This window comes from Dipodomys merriami, unplaced genomic scaffold, assembly GCF_024711535.1.
Source record: "Dipodomys merriami isolate MVZ:Mamm:240054 unplaced genomic scaffold, mDipMer1.0.p SCAF_28, whole genome shotgun sequence".
NCBI classification, from domain to species: Eukaryota; Metazoa; Chordata; class Mammalia; order Rodentia; family Heteromyidae; genus Dipodomys; species Dipodomys merriami.
The window spans coordinates 5588657-5609144 of NW_027204270.1; the positions used below are offsets into that span (position 1 = coordinate 5588657).

The 20488-nt window shown below is 52.9% G+C and overlaps 1 protein-coding gene across 1 annotated transcript in view; it reads left to right on the forward strand.

Annotated features, from left to right (window-relative positions):
* The first annotated feature begins 608 nt into the window (after positions 1–608).
* Ca6 (carbonic anhydrase 6) overlaps positions 609–20488 on the forward strand; it is a 30035-nt gene continuing 10155 nt past the window's right edge. Inside the window, exons 1-4 of the mRNA XM_070036942.1 lie at positions 609–700; positions 4863–5045; positions 10365–10513; positions 10829–10921. Of these exons, the coding sequence (XP_069893043.1) occupies positions 622–700; positions 4863–5045; positions 10365–10513; positions 10829–10921 (504 nt within the window). The 5' untranslated portion in view covers positions 609–621. The remainder of the gene's footprint in view (positions 701–4862; positions 5046–10364; positions 10514–10828; positions 10922–20488) is intronic.

Here is a 20488-nt window from a genome sequence, read left to right on the forward strand (position 1 = left end):
CAGAGACAGAGACAGAGACAGAGAGAGAGGAGGGGGGAGAGAGGAGGGGGAAGGAAGGAGGGAGAGAAGGAGACAAGGAGGGAGGGAGGGAGAGAAACTGTCTCAATCTGGGACCCTCTATTTCTTGTCCAAGGATGGGACCCCGCGCAGCTGTTGAAGGCACGGCTAGGTCAGCAGGGGTGGCTGTGTCCACCCTGAAGTGGGCAGGAGATGCCAGTCAGGCTCAGAGATGACCTTCCCGCCTCAGTGATCCTGCAGCCGCCAGGAGAAAGGGCAGAGGAAATACGCGAGCCAGGAAGCCCCGATGCTCCGAGCCTGGGGCCTTTTCCATTCCCACAGATCACTCATCCTCCTGCTCCACAATGGCTGCACTGTGCCACCCATCAGCTGGGTTTCCTAAGCCACCGGGTGAACAGACGTGGGCTAATTGGCTATGCTAATGCCGGGAGGAGGGAGGCACGTGCGGGAGTGAGAAGGTCTTTTGTGGGAGGATGTTATTGCTTAGTGGGTGCTGCGCAGGGCGGATTGGCCAGCTGGACGTGGTAAATTGTTATTTACAGTTTCTGGGCTTTTAAAAGCAGGTTTCCCCACGGGCCGCCCTGCTTCCCGCTGCGCACCGCCATGCTGGCTTTCGTGGCTCTGCTGTCGCTGATCTTTCTGGGTGTCCAGGCCCAGCATGGCGCTGATTGGACCTATTCAGGTAAGCTATCATCCTTGTAGGGCTCTGGGGTCCCCACCCTGTGGGGCACCTCTCCTTCCTCAGGACCACAGCCACCCAGTTTCACTGCTTGGTGACGAAGCCCCATGCAGGCTGTGTGGTTTTAATTCTTTTGGTTGGTTGTGAGGTTTGAACTCAGGGCCTGGGTGCTGTCCTTGAACTTCTCCACTCAAGGCCAGCACTCTACCACTCTGAGCCACGGCTCCACCTCCAGTTTGTCTGGTGGTTCATTGGAGATAAGAGTCTCACAGACTTTCCTGCCTGGGCTGGATTTGAACCGCAGTCCTCAGATCTCAGCCTCCTGAATAGCTAGGATGACAGGCGTGAGCCCCCAGCGCCTGGCTTTGGTTTTTGCTGTTTTTGTGCCAGTCCTGAGGTTTGATTTCAGGACCTGGGCACTATCTTTTAGCCTTCTTGGTACTCTACCACTTGAGCCACAACTTCACTTCTAAGCTTTTTGTTGGTTAATTGGAGATAAGACTCTCAGGGATTTTTCTGCATAGGCAGACTACATCTGATTTCCAGATCTCAGGCTCTTGAGTAGCCAGGATTACAGGGGTGAGCCACTGGTGCCTGGTGGGCCCACAGTTCCTTGTTGGGGTTTGGATGCTTGCTTTTCAGTCTTCAAATGAAGACCCAGATGAATCTGAAGGAGACAGGGAGGTAACATTCCCTTCCCCCAGCCTGGCCTGGGCTCTGTGCTTTATAACCAGCCCTCCCCACTGCACCTGAGCTGCTTCTGACCGGGAAGCCATCTGCATCGTGCCCATGGAAGTGGAAAATAAAGTTTTTAGAAGGCTCTGGAAGCTTCCTCAGAAATGGAAATGCCGATATGCAGATTACCCAGAGTGCTTGGCTTGATTGGAACCCATTTATCTTTCTTTGGTTGGCTTTCAGGCTAAAATCAGAATTCTTTTTCTTTTCTTTTCTTTTTGTTTTCTGGGCCTGGTGCTGTCCCTCAGCTCTTCAGCTCAAGGCAAGTGCTCTACTGTTTGAGCCACAGCGCCACTTCAGGTTTTTCTAGTGGTTTATTGGAGATAAGAGTCTCATGGGGCTAGGAAGGTGGCTCAGTGGTAGAACGCTTGCCTTGCATGCCTGAGGCCCTGGGTTCGATTCCTTAGCACCACATAAGCAGAAAAAAAAACAGCCGGAAGTGTCACTGTGGCTCAAGTGGTAGAGCGCTAGCCTTGAGCTGAAGAGCTGAGGGACAGCACCCAGGCCCAGAGTTCAGGCCCCACAACTGGACCACCCCCCCCCAAAAAAAAAAAGAGTTTCATGGACTTTCCTGCCTGGACTGGCTTTGAACTGCGATCCTCGATCTCAGCCTCCTGAGTAGCTAGGATTACAGGTGTGAGCCACCGGCGCCTGGCTAAAACCAGAATTCTAAGAGGCACAATTAAAACCCCTGCCATGCTGGGCACCTGTGGCTCATACCTGTAATCCTCACTACTCAAGAAGCTGAGATCTGAGAATCAGGGTTCAAAGAGCCAGCCCAGGAAGGAAAAGTCCATGAAATTCTTTTTCTTTTTTTTTTTTTTTGGGTCCGGTTGTGGGGCCTGAACTCTGGGCCTGGGCGCTGTCCCTCAGCTCTTCAGCTCAAGGCTAGTGCTCTACCACTTGAGGCACAGCGCCACTTCTGGCTTTTTTCATTTTGCTTATGTGGTGCTGAGGAATCGAACCCAGGGCCTCATGCATGCAAGGCAAGCGCTCTACCACTGAGCCACCTTCCCAGCCCCATGAAACTCTTATCTCTAGTTAATCACATACACACACACACACACACACACACACACACACACACACACACACACACACACACACACACACAGAGAGCCAAAACTGGGGCTGGGAAGGTGGCTCAGTGGTAGAGTGTCACCTAGCATGCATGAAGCCCTGGGTTTGGTTTGTCAGCACTACATAAACAGAAAAAGCAGGAAGTGGCGCTATGGCTCAAGTGGTAGAGTGCTAGCCTTGGGCAAAAGAAGCTCAGGGACAGCGGCCAGACCCTGAGTTCAAGCCCCAGGACTGACCAAAAAAAAAAAAAAAAAAAGCCAAAGTGGAGTTTCGGCTTGTGGTAGAGTGCTAGCCTTGAGTAAAAAAGCTCAGGGACAGTGTCCAAGCTCTGAAGTCAAGCCCTAGGACTGGCACCCAAAATACACACACACACACACACATACACACACACACACACACACACACACACACACACACACACACACACCTGCCATCTGGCTGTCATTCAAGTCCACATGGAGCTGTGTCTGTGGGATGTGTGGGCACTAAATACCGCTCCGATGACTGTTGGGGGGACATCCTGCTTGTACCCCTCCAGGAATGAGGCCTCAAGGCCTCCTGGAAGCTTTCTGGCTGGTGCAGGAGCAGAAGACACCTAAGCTGAGCCTGCTCTGAATGTTTGTCCTTCCCAGACCGCGGGGACACACAGCCTGTTCAATGCAGTGAAATTAGGGGCGTCCTGAGGGATGGGGGTCAGGAAGTTCAGAGGGACCCCCGGCCAACTGACCTGCTCTGGAGGGAAAGAGCTTGTCCAGCAGCCGGGAAGGACCCAGGGCTTGCTTGTGTGGGGCTGGCTAGGAGGGGGGGGGAGTCCTGTCTGTTCCCTGGGCCCAGGGCCCTGTCTGGGAGTCTGGGCTCCTCAGAGCACTCGGGGGCTGGCCAAGGGCTCAGAAGGAAGATTGTGGGTGATTAGAGGGCCCACATCTGGATCCAAGAAGGAGAGTGTCAGGAAGCCCTCTGGCCTTGACCCTGCCATCCTGCTTCCATGAATTTAGTTTTAAAGACAAATTATTAAGCCAAGCGCTGGTAGCTCACGCCTGTCATCCTAGCTACTTAGGAGGCTGAGATCTGAGGATCATGGTTCAAAATCAGTCTGGGTAGGAAAGCCTATTAGACTCTTATCTTCAATAAGCCACCAGAAAACTGGAAGTGGTGCTGTGGCTCAAGTAGTAGTGTGCTCGCTTTGAGCTGAAGAGCTGAGGGACAGTGCCCAGGCCCAGAGTTCAAGCCTCACGGCTGACAAAAACAAACAACAACAAAACAACAAAAAACAACGCCAAGAGTAGATCAGAGAAATCAAAGCTAACTTCTGCAAGGCAGAGCGCAGGGAGCATCCCTCCGTAGCTGTCCATCCCACGCCGAACCCCAGGAAGGAAGCACAGAGGCTGGACCCACACCCGCAGATGGGCAGACAAAGCCCTTTACGGGGGTGGGGTGAGTGGATGGAAAGATCCAGAACAATCATTAGCCTTCATTACTCTGGGGGCCTAGGGTTATTAACCAGGCTCAAAATGGTTAACTTCCTTGCTCTGCCTTTTTTTCTTTTTTCTCTGTCTGTCTGTCTTTCTGTGTCTCTTTGTGTCTCCCTTTTTCTCTGTCTTCTCTCCATCATCTATCTAGAGACAGAGTTTACGTTACCCATCCAGATCTCAGATCTGTGGAGTCACGTGACCCTCCCACCTCGCCTTCCAGGCACCGGGCTACAGGACTCATCACCATGCCCAGACTGAATTTTTTGTTCAGTGCCAGTACTGGGGCTTGAACTTAAGGCATGGAGGAGCTGTTCTTCAGCTTTTTTTTTTTGTTCCAGTCTGGCTTTTTACAAATTGAGCCAAGTATTGAACTAACACTCAAGATTTTTACAACACGGAGTCACGATCCTGGGCCAGCGGTGACCGCGGGCGAGATGAGCACCGACGCCCAGTGAGGACCCTGTGTGGTACTCTGGTCCCTCTTGGCCCTCCTTCTGGGGGCCTTGCTTCTGCTTCTAGCAGTCAGCCTGTGTACATCTCCCTGGTGGTCCCTGGTTGGATAAGGTGTGCACAAAGGCTGTGTGTGTGTGCGCGCGCGTGCATGTGCGCCCACGCACACGCGCACGCACGCATGCCCACATGAGCACATGTGCACAGTCTTGGAGCTTAAACTCTAGGCTTGGGCACTGACCCTGGGCTTTTCTGCTCAAGGCTATAACATTCTACCACTTGAGCCACAGTTCCAGTTCTGGCTTTTCTGGTCATTAAGTGGAGATAAGAGTCTTACGGACTTTGCCCTGGCTTTGCTGGCTTTGAGCGGCGATCCTCAGGTTTCAGCCTCTGAGCCGCCTGTTCAACTGAGCGCTTTGCTGTCACAGAGGGCGTGCTGGATGAGACCCACTGGCCAGAGGAGTACCCGGACTGCGGGGGACAGCGGCAGTCACCCATCGACCTGCAGAGGAGGAAGGTCCGCTTCAACCCTGACCTGCAGCCTCTAGAGCTGACGGGCTATGGGGACAGCCAAGGAAGCCCATTCCTTATGACCAACAATGGCCACACAGGTGAGGAGGCCGGCCCAGGTGCACATAGCCCTGGAGGTCTGTGGGGGATGGGGGTGGTGGTGGTGGACATGCACACTGGCTGGGGGTGAGGCTTAAGTTGGGGGGGGAGGGCACTGTGCCAATGCCAGAAACCTGTTGACAGTGAGAATTGGGCTGCTGGCTTTTTTTTTTTTTTTTTTTTTTTGCCAGTCCTGGGGTTTGAACTCTGGGCCTTGGCGCTGTCCCTGAGCTTTTGTGTTCAAGGCTATAGTGCTCTACCATGTGAGCCACAGTTCCACTTTTGGCTTTTTGTGGTTTCTAGGTGATCAGAGTCTCAAAGACACAAGCACATGCATGCATGCACACGCACACGCACACACACACACACACACACACACACACACGTATATTTATTGAGACTCATGATCTTCCGGCCTCTGCCTCTCGAGATTAACAGTACACGTGTGCACTCTCATCCCTAGCTAATGAGTTTTTAATTGTCTAAAACACATTTTCATAGGCCCTAGAATTGCAGAATGGCCTGAAGCTCTGGGCCTCTCCCGATGAGCAGGAAGAGCAAATTTTCTTCAGATAACCCACTGGCGATTTAAGTCAGCTCTTAGAAGAGTAAGGACAAAGCATAGTGTTCTTTCTAGCACTGTTCCTGCCATGGAGCCCCACACAGGGCAGACTCAAGAATGCTCGGAGAGGGGCTGGGAAGGTGGCTCAGTGGTAGAGCGCTTGCCTAGCATGCATGAAGCCCTGGGTTCGATTCTTCAGTACCACATATATAGAAAGAGCCAGAAGTGGCCCAAGTGGTAGAGCACCAGCCTCGAACAAAAGAAGCTCAGGCCTTGAGTTCAAGCCCTATGACTGGCAAAAAAAAAAGAATGCTCAGAGAAGGGCGCACTGGTTCAGAGAAGACGCAGGAGTCTCTGCTGACTTTGATTTTGAGGGCTGAGGGCACATGGCAGTTGGTGTTTGTTTTTTGTTTTGCTTTTCAACTTATTCTGAGATGGATAATTGCACAAGTGACCTTGTGAGTTCCCCAACCTTTCTCACTCCCCTAATACTAAAATCTTCTAATCACAGTACATTTGCTATCAGGAGGTGACATGGACACAGCGTGATCAATTACGGACTTCGTGTGCATTACCTCACTTTCACATGCCTGTCTTTTTTTAGACCTAGGATCAAATCCAGGATCTCACATTGCCTTTAGTCATCCTGCTCCTCTCGGCTCAACTCTAATCTGGGTCAGCTTCTCCATCATTCATTGGGTTTCACGGCCTTTACTGACTGTTTTCTTCTTTATCATATATATTTTTTTAAGTATTGAAGTTGGAACTCAGGCCTTCAAACTTGGTAGGCTGATGCTTTATCACCGAGCCATGCCTCCAGCTCTTTTTGTTACAAGTTAATTAATTAGTTGCTGGTCCTGTTGTTTGAACTCAGGGCCAGAGCACGGCCCATGTACTTTTTTATTTTTTTCCTCAAGGTAGCACTCTACCACTTGATCCACTTCAGCTAGAGGCTCCACTTGGAGTTTTTTGGTGATTTATCAGCAATAGGAACCTCAGACTTTCCTGCCGAGACTGCTTTGAACTGCAATTCTCAGAGCCTAGCCTCCTGTGTAGCTAAGATTACAGGCATGAGCCACACTGCTGACTTCACTGGCTATTTTTAGGATACTGTAGGCTCCCTGTCTTTGCTGGGATCACAGGCTTGAGCCACTTCATCTACTTTCTTACTTAGAGACAACATGTAGAGGGCTTTGGGATGTAGAGGGCTTATTTATTTATTTATTTTGCCGTGGCTGTCTTTGACCTGCTATCTTCACAATCTTAGCTTGGGATGACAGGCACATGCCAGTGCTGTCCAGTGAACTGCTCTGTCTGAGCTTGCCTCAAACCAAGAGCCTCCTGTTCTCAGCCTCCCAACCAGCTAGGATAATACTTGTTCTGTTTTTCTGAATACAAAAAATGCTCTGCTTTTGTGTTTATTTGTTTTTCTTGTCCAATGAGAAATTGGTGGGATTCATGCTTCATAACATGGAGCAACCGCTTTTGGAAGTCAATACATTTTTCTGAACCTGTTTTGGGAAATAGGTTTAATTTTTTTTTTTCTTTCATTCATGGGGCTTGAACTCTGGGCCTGGGCGCTGTCCCTCAGCTCTTCAGCTCAAGGCGAGTGTTCTACCATTTGAGTCTCAGCACCACTTCCGGTTTTCTGGTGGTTTATGGGAGATAAGAGTCTCATGGTCTTTCATGCCCGGGCTTGCTTTGAACTGCACGATCCTCAGATCTCAGCCTCTTGACTAGCTAGGGTTCCAGGTGTGAGCACTGGCGCCCGGCTCGCACTCAGTGCTTGGCCCTGGCTAAGCATGAGCTGCATCACTGGAGCCACTGGCCCTGCCCCACACCATCCGTTCAGCTCTGGCCTGCTGCTTGGCTCCCAGGCTCCTGCTGCTGTTGGCAGAGCGGACTCTATCAACCTCATTTAATTTAATTTTATTTATTCTCATGGACTTTCTTTCCTGGGCTGGCTTCAAACCATGATCCTCAGATCTTAGCCTCCTGAGCAGCTAAGCTAACAGGCATGAACTATTAGCACCTGTCTATAAACCTTCTTTTAAAAGTTTAAAGCTTACACACCCCCCTCCACACACACACATATTTAATCCCAGTACTGTGGCTTGAACTCAAGGACTAGGTGCTGTCCCTTAACTTTTTTTTTTTTTTAAATAGCAGTCATGGGACTTAAACTCACAGCCCAGACTCTGTTACCTGAGCTCTTTTGTTCAAGGCTAGCACTCTACCACTTTGAGTCACCGCTCCACTTCTGTTTTCTGGTGGCTAATTAGAGATAAGAGTCTCACAGACTTCGCTGTCTCAGCTAGTTTCAAACCATGATCCTCAGATACCAGCCTCCCAAGTAGCTAGGATTACAGACGTGAGCCATCAGCTCCCAGCCTATCCCTTAACTTTTTTGTTCAAGTCTGGTATTCTACCACTTGAGTCACACTTCCCCATCTAACTTTTTGGTGGTTAGTTGGAGAGAAAAATCTCAGACTTTCCTGCCCAGGCTGGCTTTGAACTATGATTCTCAGAACTCAGCCTCCTGGGTAGCTAGGATGACAGATATGAGACACAGGTGCCTGGCTCAAGTAGTAATTTTTTTGGGGGGGGCCAGTCCTGCAGCTTGAATTCAAGGCCTGAGCACTGACCCTGAGCAATTTCACTCTAGGCTATTGCTCTACCACTTTTAGCCATAGCACCATTTCCAGTTTTCTGGTGGTTAATTGGAGATAAGAGTCTCATGGACTTTCTTGCCCTGGCTGGCTTCGAACTGCAATTATCAGATCTCAGCCTCCTGACTAGCTAGGATTATAAGTATTTCCTGTATTTTTTTTTTTTTCCTGGTTGTGGGGCTTGAACTCTGGGCCTGGGCACTGTCCCTCAGCTCTTCAGCTCAAGTCAAGCCCTCTACCTCTTAAGCCACAGCCCCACTTCTGGTTTTCTGGTGGTTTATTGGAGATAATCTCATGGACTTTTCCTGCCCGGGCTGGCTTTGAACTGCGATCCTCAGATCTCAGCCTCCTGAGTAGCTAGGATGACAGGCGTGAGCCACGGGTGCCCAGCTATTTCCCTGTTTTTATCTTTTTTTTTTTTTTTTTTTTTAATACTGGGGCTTGAACTCACATTCTTGCTAGTTTGATGTTTGTTTTGCTCAAGGCTAGCGCTCTGCCATTTGAGTCTTACCTCCACTTCTGGCTTTCTTCTGGCTAATTGGAGATAAGAGTCTCTTGGACTTCTCTGCTTTGGCTGGCTTTGAACCATGATCCTCAGATCTCAGCCTCCTGAGTGGCTAGCATTACAGGTGTGAGCCACCAGAGCCTGCTGTGGGTTTTTCTAAATACAAGTTGGGCCGTGTGTGGTTACGTGTGGTTGAACACAGGTTGTGCCTGTGTGTGGTTATATGTGGTTGGGCACAGGTTGGGCTGTGTGTGGTTACACGTGGCTGGGCACAGTTTGGGCTGTGTGTGGTTACGCATGGCTGGGCACAGGTGGGGCCGTGTATGGTTATATGTGGCTGGGCACAGGTGGGGCCATGGTGGGTCTGTGTATCTGGAGGAGGGCCTAGATTCTTGGTCCTTGCTCTCCCATCTTGTTGAACAATGCACCGGCGAGCAGGGCCTCTCTTCGCCGGTCAGCTTCCATGCCATATGGTGTTAGAAGCCAGCGTGGGCGCTCCCTCCCTCGGGGTAGAGCCAGCAGCTAGGCAAGGCGCAGAAGGCACCAGGGCCACGCTGGGCCTCACGCCCAGTCCCTGGGGAGGAAAATGAAGCAAATCAATCCCAAGAGGCCCCGCTCCCTAGCTCTGTCCCTCCAGTCCCTCCAGAGTGGAGAATGGAATTCTGACTTTCACACCCATTGTGTGTATGTGTGTGTACGAGTACATACATGTGCACACATGTGCATACATGTACATGCATGTACATACATGTGTGTGTACGAGCTGTCCCCTTAGCTCTCACCTTGCCCTTGGCTCCCAGCTTCCCACCTGTTATTGTCAGAGCTCTCTCTCTCTCTCTCTCTCTCTCTCTCTCTCTCTCTCTCTCTCTCTCTCTCTCTCTCTCTCTCTCTCTCGCTTTTGTGCTCAAGGCTTGTCCCCTACTACTTGAGCCACAGCTCCACATTGAGCTTTTTGGGTTCATTGGAGATAAGAGTCTCTAGTACTTTCCTACCTGGGCTGGCTTTGAAGTAGATCCTCAGATCTCAGCCTCCTGAGTAGCTAGCATTACAGGCGTGTTCCACTAGCACCCAGAGGTAAATTTTTTAAAGGTGCTTTCATCTTGTTCCAAATACTGATGTGTGTGTGTGTGTATGTGTGTGTGTGTGTGTGTGCATGCGTGCGCGTGCGCTCTGGTCATAGGGCTTGAACTCAGGGCCTGGGTGCTGTTCCTTAGCTTTTTTGCTCAGGGCTAGCACTTTCTCACTTGGTTCTACTATCACACAGTTTTACTTCTAGCCTAAAAAAACCCTCAAAGTTGTGGTTAACTGGGGACACGAGTCTGACAGATTTTCCTGCCCAGCCTGGCTTTCAACCACGATCCTCAGCTGGTGGCCTCTTAAGTAGCTAGGGTTACAGGTGTGAGCTGCTGGTGTCTGGCCTGGACTCGGTCTTGACCTCAACCGCTTCATGTCCCTTTAGGGCCCTTGCTCCTGGCGAGCTAAGCTGGCAGTACTCAGGGATGGGCTGGTGTGGGCAGGTGGGCAGTGGCTGGCATGCGACCTGACCTAAAGGCTCGGGGCACCATGTCCATGTTCTTTCTCCCAGTGCAGATCACCCTGCCCCCCACCATGCAGCTGACGGCCCCAGACGGCGCCGTGTACAAAGCCACGCAGATGCACTACCACTGGGGCGGTGCGTCGTACGAGCTCAGCGGCTCTGAGCACACCATCGATGGGATCAGGCGCGTGATTGAGGTGAGCGACGCCCCACGGCCTCTGTCCTTCAAGCTCTACAGTCGTTTTCCTTTCCTTCCCTTCCTTCCCCCCGTCCCTCTTTCCTTCCTTCCCTCCCTCCCTCCCTCCCTTCTTTCCTGCCATCCTTCCTCGTGGGGCTTGGGCGTGGGCACTGTCTCTGAGCCCTTTTCCTTAAGGCTAGTGCCCTACCACCGTGACCCTCAGCCTGTCAGATCGCGGCTGCTGCAGTGGTTATGGTGACAGCGCGAGCCACCGGCGCGCGGTGGCGTGAGCAGTCGCGAACTGGCCTTCCCCGTCCTGGTCTTGCTCCCACAGATGCACCTTGTTCACTACAATGCCAAGTATGAGAGCTACGATGTGGCTAAAGATAAACCGGATGGTCTGGCTGTGATGGCGGCCTTCGTGGAGGTAGGCCATGCTAGGCGTGTGTGTGGAGGTAGGTGTGTGTGTGGAGGTAGGTGTGTGTGTGGAGGTAGGTGTGTGTGTGGAGGTAGGTGTGTGTGTGTGGAGGTAGGTGTGTGTGTGGAGGTGTGTGTGTGTGGAGGTAGGTGTGTGTGTGGAGGTAGGTGTGTGTGTGGAGGTAGGTGTGTGTGTGTGGAGGAAGGTGTGTGTGTGGAGGTAGGTGTGTGTGGAGGTAGGTGTGTGTGTGGAGGTAGGTGTGTGTGTGGAGGTGTGTGTGTGTGGAGGTAGGTGTGTGTGTGGAGGTGTGTGTGTGTGGAGGTAGGTGCGTGTGTGGAGGTAGGTGTGTGTGTGGAGGTAGGTGTGTGTGTGGAGGTAGGTGTGTGTGTGGAGGTAGGTGTGTGTCGAGGTAGGTGTGTGTGTGTGGAGGTAGGTGTGTGTGTGGAGGTAGGTGTGTGTGTGGAGGTAGGTGTGGAGGTGTGTGTGTGGAGGTAGGTGTGTGTGTGGAGGTAGGTACATGTGTGGAGGTAGGTGTGTGTGTGGAGGTAGGTGTGTGTGTGGAGGTGTGTGTGTGTGGAGGTAGGTGTGTGTGTGGAGGTAGGTGTGTGTGTGGAGGTAGGTGTGTGTGGAGGTAGGTGTGTGTGTGCAGGTAGGTACATGTGTGGAGGTAGGTGTGTGTGTGTGGAGGTGTGTGTGTGTGGAGGTGTGCGTGTGTGGAGGTAGGTGTGTGTGGAGGTAGGTGTGTGTGTGTGGAGGTAGGTGTGTGTGTGGAGGTAGGTGTGTGTGTGGAGGTAGGTGTGTGTGGAGGTAGGTGTGTGTGTGGAGGTGTGTGTGTGTGGAGGTAGGTGTGTGTGGAGGTAGGTGTGTGTGGAGGTAGGTGTGTGTGTGTGGAGGTAGGTGTGTGTGTGTGGAGGTAGGTGTGTGTGGAGGTAGGTGTGTGTGTGTGGAGGTAGGTGTGTGTGTGGAGGTAGGTGTGTGTGTGTGGAGGTAGGTGTGTGTGTGTGGAGGTAGGTTTGTGTGTGTGGAGGTAGGTGTGTGTGTGGAGGTAGGTGTGTGTAGAGGTGTGTGTGTGTGGAGGTAGGTGTGTGTGGAGGTGTGTGTGTGTGGAGGTAGGTGTGTGTGGAGGTGTGTGTGTGTGGAGGTAGGTGTGTGTGGAGGTGTATGTGTGTGGAGGTAGGTGTGTGTGGAGGTAGGTGTGTGTGGAGGTGTGTGTGTGTGGAGGTAGGTGTGTGTGGAGGTAGGTGTGTGTGTGGAGGTAGGTGTGTGTGTGGAGGTAGATGTGGAGGTAGGTGTGTGTGGAGGTGTGTGTGTGTGGAGGTAGGTGTGTGTGTGTGGAGGTAGGTGTATGTGTGGAGGTAGGTGTGTGTGGAGGTAGGTGTGCGTGTGTGGAGGTAGGTGTGTGTGTTGAGGTTGGTGTGTGTGGAGGTGTGTGTGTGGAGGTAGGTGTGTGTGTGGAGGTAGGTGTGTGTAGAGGTGTGTGTGTGTGGAGGTAGGTGTGTGTGGAGGTAGGTGTGTGTGTGTGGAGGTAGGTGTGTGTGTGGAGGTAGGTAGGCGTGTGTGGAGGTAGGTAGGTGTGTGTGGAGGTAGGTGTGTGTGTGGAGGTAGGTGTGTGTGGAGGTAGGTGTGTGTGGAGGTAGGTGTGTGTGTGGAGGTAGGTGTGTGTGGAGGTAGGTGTGTGTGTGGAGGTAGGTGTGTGTGGAGGTAGGTGTGTGTGTGGAGGTGTGTGTGTGTGGAAGTAGGTGTGTGTGTGGAGGTAGGTGTGTGTGTGGAGGTAGGTGTGTGTGTGGAGGTGTGTGTGTGTGGAAGTAGGTGTGTGTGGAGGTAGGTGTGTGTGTGGAGGTAGGTGTGTGTGTGGAGGTGTGTGTGTGTGGAGGTGTGTGTGTGTGGAGGTAGGTGTGTGTGTGGAGGTAGGTGTGTATGGAGGTAGGTGTGTGTGGAGGAAGGTGTGTGTGTGTGGAGGTAGGTGTGTGTGTGGAGGTAGGTGTGTGTGGAGGTAGGTGTGTGTGTGGAGGTAGGTGTGTGTGTGGAGGTAGGTGTGTGTGTGGAGGTAGGTGTGTGTGGAGGTAGGTGTGTGTGGAGGTAGGTGTGTGTGTGGAGGTAGGTGTGTGTGTGGAGGTCGGTGTGTGTGTGGAGGTAGGTGTGTGTGGAGGTAGGTGTGTGTGTGGAGGTCGGTGTGTGTGTGAAGGTAGGTGTGTGTGGAGGTAGGTGTGTGTGTGGAGGTAGGTGTGTGTGGAGGTAGGTGTGTGTGGAGGTAGGTGTGTGTGGAGGTGTGTGTGTGTGGAGGTAGGTGTGTGTGGAGGTAGGTGTGTGTGGAGGTGTGTGTGTGTGGAGGTAGGTGTGTGTGTGGAGGTAGGTGTGTGTGGAGGTGTGTGTGTGTGGAGGTAGGTGTGTGTGTGGAGGTAGGTGTGTGTGTGGAGGTAGATGTGGAGGTAGGTGTGTGTGGAGGTGTGTGTGTGGAGGTAGGTGTGTGTGTGTGGAGGTAGGTGTATGTGTGGAGGTAGGTGTGTGTGGAGGTAGGTGTGCGTGTGTGGAGGTAGGTGTGTGTGTGGAGGTTGGTGTGTGTGGAGGTGTGTGTGTGGAGGTAGGTGTGTGTGGAGGTGTGTGTGTGTGGAGGTAGGTGTGTGTGGAGGTAGGTGTGTGTGTGTGGAGGTAGGTGTGTGTGTGGAGGTAGGTAGGTGTGTGTGGAGGTAGGTAGGTGTGTGTGGAGGTAGGTGTGTGTGGAGGTAGGTGTGTGTGTGGAGGTAGGTGTGTGTGGAGGTAGGTGTGTGTGTGGAGGTAGGTGTGTGTGGAGGTAGGTGTGTGTGTGGAGGTGTGTGTGTGTGGAAGTAGGTGTGTGTGGAGGTAGGTGTGTGTGTGGAGGTGTGTGTGTGTGGAGGTGTGTGTGTGGAGGTAGGTGTGTGTGGAGGTGTGTGTGTGTGGAGGTAGGTGTGTGTGGAGGTAGGTGTGTGTGTGGAGGTGTGTGTGTGGAGGTAGGTGTGTGTGTGGAGGTAGGTGTGTGTGTGGAGGTAGGTGTGTGTGTGTGCAGGTAGGTGTGTGTGTGGAGGTAGGTGTGTGTGGAGGTAGGTGTGTGTGTGTGGAGGTAGGTGTGTGTGTGTGGAGGTAGGTGTGTGTGTGGAGGTAGGTGCGTGTGTGGAGGTAGGTGTGTGTGTGTGGAGGTAGGTGTGTGTGTGGAGGTAGGTGTGTGTGGAGGTAGGTGTGTGTGTGGAGGTAGGTGTGTGTGGAGGTAGGTGTGTGTGTGGAGGTAGGTGTGTGTGGAGGTAGGTGTGTGTGGAGGTGTGCGTGTGTGGAGGTAGGTGTGTGTGTGGAGGTGTGTGTGTGTGGAGGTAGGTGTGTGTGTGTGGAGGTAGGTGTATGTGTGGAGGTAGGTGTGTGTGGAGGTAGGTGTGCGTGTGTGGAGGTAGGTGTGTGTGTGGAGGTTGGTGTGTGTGGAGGTGTGTGTGTGGAGGTAGGTGTGTGTGTGGAGGTAGGTGTGTGTGGAGGTGTGTGTGTGTGGAGGTAGGTGTGTGTGGAGGTAGGTGTGTGTGTGTGGAGGTAGGTGTGTGTGTGGAGGTAGGTAGGTGTGTGTGGAGGTAAGTAGGTGTGTGTGGACGTAGGTGTGTGTGGAGGTAGGTGTGTGTGGAGGTAGGTGTGTGTGGAGGTAGGTGTGTGTGTGGAGTTAGGTGTGTGTGGAGGTAGGTGTGTGTGTGGAGGTGTGTGTGTGTGGAAGTAGGTGTGTGTGGAGGTAGGTGTGTGTGTGGAGGTGTGTGTGTGTGGAGGTGTGTGTGTGTGGAGGTAGGTGTGTGTGGAGGTGTGTGTGTGTGGAGGTGTGCGTGTGTGGAGGTAGGTGTGTGTGGAGGTAGGTGTGTGTGTGTGGAGGTAGGTGTGTGTGTGGAGGTAGGTGTGTGTGTGGAGGTAGGTGTGTGTGGAGGTAGGTGTGTGTGTGTGGAGGTAGGTGTGTGTGTCGAGGTAGGTGTGTGTGGAGGTAGGTGTGTGTGGAGGTAGGTGTGTGTGTGGAGGTAGGTGTGTGTGTGGAGGTAGGTGTGTGTGTGGAGGTAGGTGTGTGTGGAGGTAGGTGTGTGTGGAGGTCGGTGTGTGTGTGGAGGTAGGTGTGTGTGGAGGTAGGTGTGTGTGTGGAGGTAGGTGTGTGTGGAGGTAGGTGTGTGTGGAGGTAGGTGTGTGTGGAGGTGTGTGTGTGTGGAGGTAGGTGTGTGTGGAGGTAGGTGTGTGTGGAGGTGTGTGTGTGTGGAGGTAGGTGTGTGTGTGGAGGTAGGTGTGTGTGGAGGTGTGTGTGTGTGGAGGTAGGTGTGTGTGTGGAGGTAGGTGTGTGTGTGGAGGTAGATGTGGAGGTAGGTGTGTGTGTGTGGAGGTGTGTGTGTGTGGAGGTAGGTGTGTGTGTGTGGAGGTAGGTGTATGTGTGGAGGTAGGTGTGTGTGGAGGTAGGTGTGCGTGTGTGGAGGTAGGTGTGTGTGTGGAGGTTGGTGTGTGTGGAGGTGTGTGTGTGGAGGTAGGTGTGTGTGGAGGTGTGTGTGTGTGGAGGTAGGTGTGTGTGGAGGTAGGTGTGTGTGTGTGGAGGTAGGTGTGTGTGTGGAGGTAGGTAGGTGTGTGTGGAGGTAGGTAGGTGTGTGTGGAGGTAGGTGTGTGTGGAGGTAGGTGTGTGTGTGGAGATGTGTGTGTGTGGAGGTGTGTGTGTGGAGGTAGGTGTGTGTGGAGGTGTGTGTGTGTGGAGGTAGGTGTGTGTGGAAGTAGGTGTGTGTGGAGGTAGGTGTGTGTGTGGAGGTGTGTGTGTGTGGAGGTGTGTGTGTGGAGGTAGGTGTGTGTGGAGGTGTGTGTGTGTGGAGGTAGGTGTGTGTGGAGGTAGGTGTGTGTGTGGAGGTGTGTGTGTGGAGGTAGGTGTGTGTGTGGAGGTAGGTGTGTGTGGAGGTAGGTGTGTGTGTGTGCAGGTAGGTGTGTGTGTGGAGGTAGGTGTGTGTGGAGGTAGGTGTGTGTGTGTGGAGGTAGGTGTGTGTGTGTGGAGGTAGGTGTGTGTGTGGAGGTAGGTGCGTGTGTGGAGGTAGGTGTGTGTGTGTGGAGGTAGGTGTGTGTGTGGAGGTAGGTGTGTGTGGAGGTAGGTGTGTGTGTGGAGGTAGGTGTGTGTGGAGGTAGGTGTGTGTGTGGAGGTAGGTGTGTGTGGAGGTAGGTGTGTGTGGAGGTGTGCGTGTGTGGAGGTAGGTGTGTGTGTGGAGGTGTGTGTGTGTGGAGGTAGGTGTGTGTGTGTGGAGGTAGGTGTATGTGTGGAGGTAGGTGTGTGTGGAGGTAGGTGTGCGTGTGTGGAGGTAGGTGTGTGTGTGGAGGTTGGTGTGTGTGGAGGTGTGTGTGTGGAGGTAGGTGTGTGTGTGGAGGTAGGTGTGTGTGGAGGTGTGTGTGTGTGGAGGTAGGTGTGTGTGGAGGTAGGTGTGTGTGTGTGGAGGTAGGTGTGTGTGTGGAGGTAGGTAGGTGTGTGTGGAGGTAAGTAGGTGTGTGTGGACGTAGGTGTGTGTGGAGGTAGGTGTGTGTGGAGGTAGGTGTGTGTGTGGAGTTAGGTGTGTGTGGAGGTAGGTGTGTGTGTGGAGGTGTGTGTGTGTGGAGGTGTGTGTGTGTGTGGAGGTAGGTGTGTGTGGAGGTGTGTGTGTGTGGAGGTGTGCGTGTGTGGAGGTAGGTGTGTGTGGAGGTAGGTGTGTGTGTGTGGAGGTAGGTGTGTGTGTGGAGGTAGGTGTGTGTGTGGAGGTAGGTGTGTGTGGAGGTAGGTGTGTGTGTGTGGAGGTAGGTGTGTGTGTCGAGGTAGGTGTGTGTGGAGGTAGGTGTGTGTGTGGAGGTAGGTGTGTGTGTGGAGGTAGGTGTGTGTGTGGAGGTAGGTGTGTGTGTGGAGGTAGGTGTGTGTGGAGGTAGGTGTGTGTGGAGGTAGGTGTGTGTGGAGGTAGGTGTGTGTGTGGAGGTAGGTGTGTGTGTGTGGAGGTAGGTGTGTGTGTGGAGGTCGGTGTGTGTGTGGAGGTAGGTGTGTGTGGAGGTAGGTGTGTGTGTGGAGGTAGGTGTGTGTGTGTGGAGGTAGGTGTGTGTGGAGGTAGGTGTGTGTGTGGAGGTAGGTGTGTGTGGAGGTGTGTGTGTGTGGAGGTAGGTGTGTGTGGAGGTGTGTGTGTGTGGAGGTAGGTGTGTGTGGAGGTAGGTGTGTGTGGAGGTGTGTGTGTGTGGAGGTAGGTGTGTGTGTGGAGGTAGGTGTGCGTGTGTGGAGGTAGGTGTGTGTGTGGAGGTTGGTGTGTGTGGAGGTGTGTGTGTGGAGGTAGGTGTGTGTGGAGGTGTGTGTGTGTGGAGGTAGGTGTGTGTGGAGGTAGGTGTGTGTGTGTGGAGGTAGGTAGGTGTGTGTGGAGGTAGGTAGGTGTGTGTGGAGGTAGGTGTGTGTGTGGAGGTAGGTGTGTGTGTGGAGGTAGGTGTGTGTGGAGGTAGGTGTGTGTGTGGAGGTAGGTGTGTGTGTGGAGGTAGGTGTGTGTGTGGAGGTAGGTGTGTGTGGAGGTAGGTGTGTGTGTGGAGGTAGGTGTGTGTGGAGGTAGGTGTGTGTGGAGGTAGGTGTGTGTGTGGAGGTGTGTGTGTGTGGAGGTAGGTGTGTGTGTGGAGGAAGGTGTGTGTGGAGGTAGGTGTGTGTGTGGAGGTAGGTGTGGAGGTGTGTGTGTGGAGGTAGGTGTGTGTGTGGAGGTAGGTACATGTGTGGAGGTAGGTGTGTGTGTGGAGGTAGGTGTGTGTGTGGAGGTAGGTGTGGAGGTGTGTGTGTGGAGGTAGGTGTGTGTGCAGTTAGGTACATGTGTGGAGGTAGGTGTGTGTGTGTGGAGGTGTGTGTGTGTGGAGGTAGGTGTGTGTGGAGGTAGGTGTGTGTGGAGGTAGGTGTGTGTGTGGAGGTAGGTGTGTGTGGAGGTAGGTGTGTGTGTGGAGGTGTGTGTGTGTGGAAGTAGGTGTGTGTGGAGGTAGGTTTGTGTGTGGAGGTGTGTGTGTGGAGGTAGGTGTGTGTGGAGGTGTGTGTGTGTGGAGGTAGGTGTGTGTGGAGGTAGGTGTGTGTGTGGAGGTGTGTGTGTGTGGAGGTAGGTGTGTGTGGAGGTAGGTGTGTGTGTGTGGAGGTAGGTGTGTGTGTGGAGGTAGGTGTGTGTGTGGAGGTAGGTGTGTGTGTGTGTAGGTAGGTGTGTGTGTGGAGGTAGGTGTGTGTGGAGGTAGGTGTGTGTGTGTGGAGGTAGGTGTGTGTGTGTGGAGGTAGGTGTGTGTGTGGAGGTAGGTGTGTGTGTGGAGGTGTGTGTGTGTGGAAGTAGGTGTGTGTGGAGGTAGGTGTGTGTGTGGAGATGTGTGTGTGTGGAGGTGTGTGTGTGGAGGTAGGTGTGTGTGGAGGTGTGTGTGTGTGGAGGTAGGTGTGTGTGGAGGTAGGTGTGTGTGTGGAGGTGTGTGTGTGTGGAGGTAGGTGTGTGTGGAGGTAGGTGTGTGTGTGGAGGTAGGTGTGTGTGTGGAGGTAGGTGTGTGTGTGTGGAGGTAGGTGTGTGTGTGGAGGTAGGTGTGTGTGGAGGTAGGTGTGTGTGTGTGGAGGTAGGTGTGTGTGTGTGGAGGTAGGTGTGTGTGTGGAGGTAGGTGTGTGTGTGGAGGTAGGTGTGTGTGTGTGGAGGTAGGTGTGTGTGGAGGTAGGTGTGTGTGGAGGTAGGTGTGTGTGTGGAGGTAGGTGTGTGTGTGGAGGTAGGTGTGTGTGGAGGTGTGCGTGTGTGGAGGTAGGTGTGTGTGTGGAGGTGTGTGTGTGTGGAGGTAGGTGTGTGTGTGGAGGTAGGTGCGTGTGTGGACGTGTGTGTGTGTGGAGGTAGGTGTGTGTGGAGGTAGGTGTGTGTGGAGGTGTGCGTGTGTGGAGGTAGGTGTGTGTGGAGGTAGGTGTGTGTGGAGGTGTGTGTGTGTGGAGGTAGGTGTGTGTGGAGGTGTGCGTGTGTGGAGGTAGGTGTGTGTGGAGGTAGGTGTGTGTGGAGGTGTGCGTGTGTGGAGGTAGGCCCATCCCAGGCGTGTGAGTTTGGATGAGGTCTTCCTGGCTCTCACTCTTCATCCCGTCCTGAGCTCACAATCCCTGGTAAGGCTGCCCAGTGGAAGGGGGTCCTTGCCCGCTCCGTCTATGCTGCCAGCGACAGGGCCCTGGGTAACTGAAACAAGAAGACTTAAAAGGCATTTGGGATGCCAGGGGCTCACGCCTGAAATCCTAGCTACGTGGGAGGCTGAGATCTGAGGACTGCAGTTCCAAACCAGCTCACATGGGAAGGCTGTGAGGCTCTTATCTCCAACGTAACCATCAAAGGCCAGAAATAGAGGTGCGGTTCAAGTGGTAGAGTGTAAGCCTTGAACAAAAGAACTCAGAGAAAGCACCTAAGCCCTGAGTTCAAGTCTCAGGACTGGTACCAAAGAAAAGGGTGTCAGGATCCAAGCTGTCATCCCTGGCCTGGGGGCACCCAGCCAAAGGCAAGTACTTGGGCTTGAACTCAGGCCCTGCACACTGACCTTAGCTTTTCTGTTCATGGCTGGTGCTATACCACTTGAGCCACAGCTCTATTTCTGGCTTTTTGCTGGTTCACTGGAGGTAAGAGTCCCATGGATTTTCCTGCCTGGTTTGGCTTTGAACTGTGATCCTCAGACCTTAACCTCCTTAGTGGCTAGGATTATAGGCATGAGCCACCAGCACCCAGCACTTTTTTTTTTTTTTTTTTTTGGTCGATCACGGGGCTTGAACTCTGGGTCTAGGTGCTACCCCTGTGCTCTTCAGCTCAAGGCGAGCACGCTACCATTTGAGCCACAGTGCCACTTCCGGTTTTCTAGTGGTTTATTGGAGATAAGAGTTTCACAGACTTTCCTGCTTGGGCTGGCTTTGAACCATGATCCTCAGATCTCAGCCTCCTGAGTAGCTAGGATTACAGGCGTGAACCACCAACGCCTGGCTTTTTTTTCTTTTTCTTTTTTTGCAAGTCCTGGGACTTGAACTCAGGGCCTGGGCATTGTCCTTGAGCTTCTTTTGCTCAAGGCTAGCACTCTACCACTTGAGCCACAGTGCCACTCTGGCTTTTTCTATGTAGGTGGTACTGAGGAATGAAACCCAGAGCTTCATGCATGCTAGGCAAGCACTCTACCACTAAGCCACATTCCCAGTCCTGGAATTACAGGTGTAAGCCACAGGCGCCTGGCACCTCTGCATTCCTAAAGATGTCCAGGTATGGGGCTGAGGGCTGGGTGGCTGAAGACAGGGGTCTAATTCTCCAAAAGTAAGTATTAAAATAGGTAATTTTTGTCAAAACAAAACAACAAAAATGAACCATTTCTGCAGGACCACAAAAACAAAAATATAAAACCCGATCATTTTGGTGCTCTGGAACACGCCGGAGCAAGCAACAAATTATGGCTTTTCTTCATAAAATGTGGCTAGCACCTTAAATAAGGATGGCGAATGTCTGTGGGCTTCTCGTCTGTCCCCACCCCATCACTCCTCTGAGTGGCCCACCCGGGAGCTCATCAGGGCAAGACTGGCCAAGGCCAGGAAAACCTCACTGCCTGGAAAACAGGGCTCATGTGACACAGGTGAGAGCTGAAGAC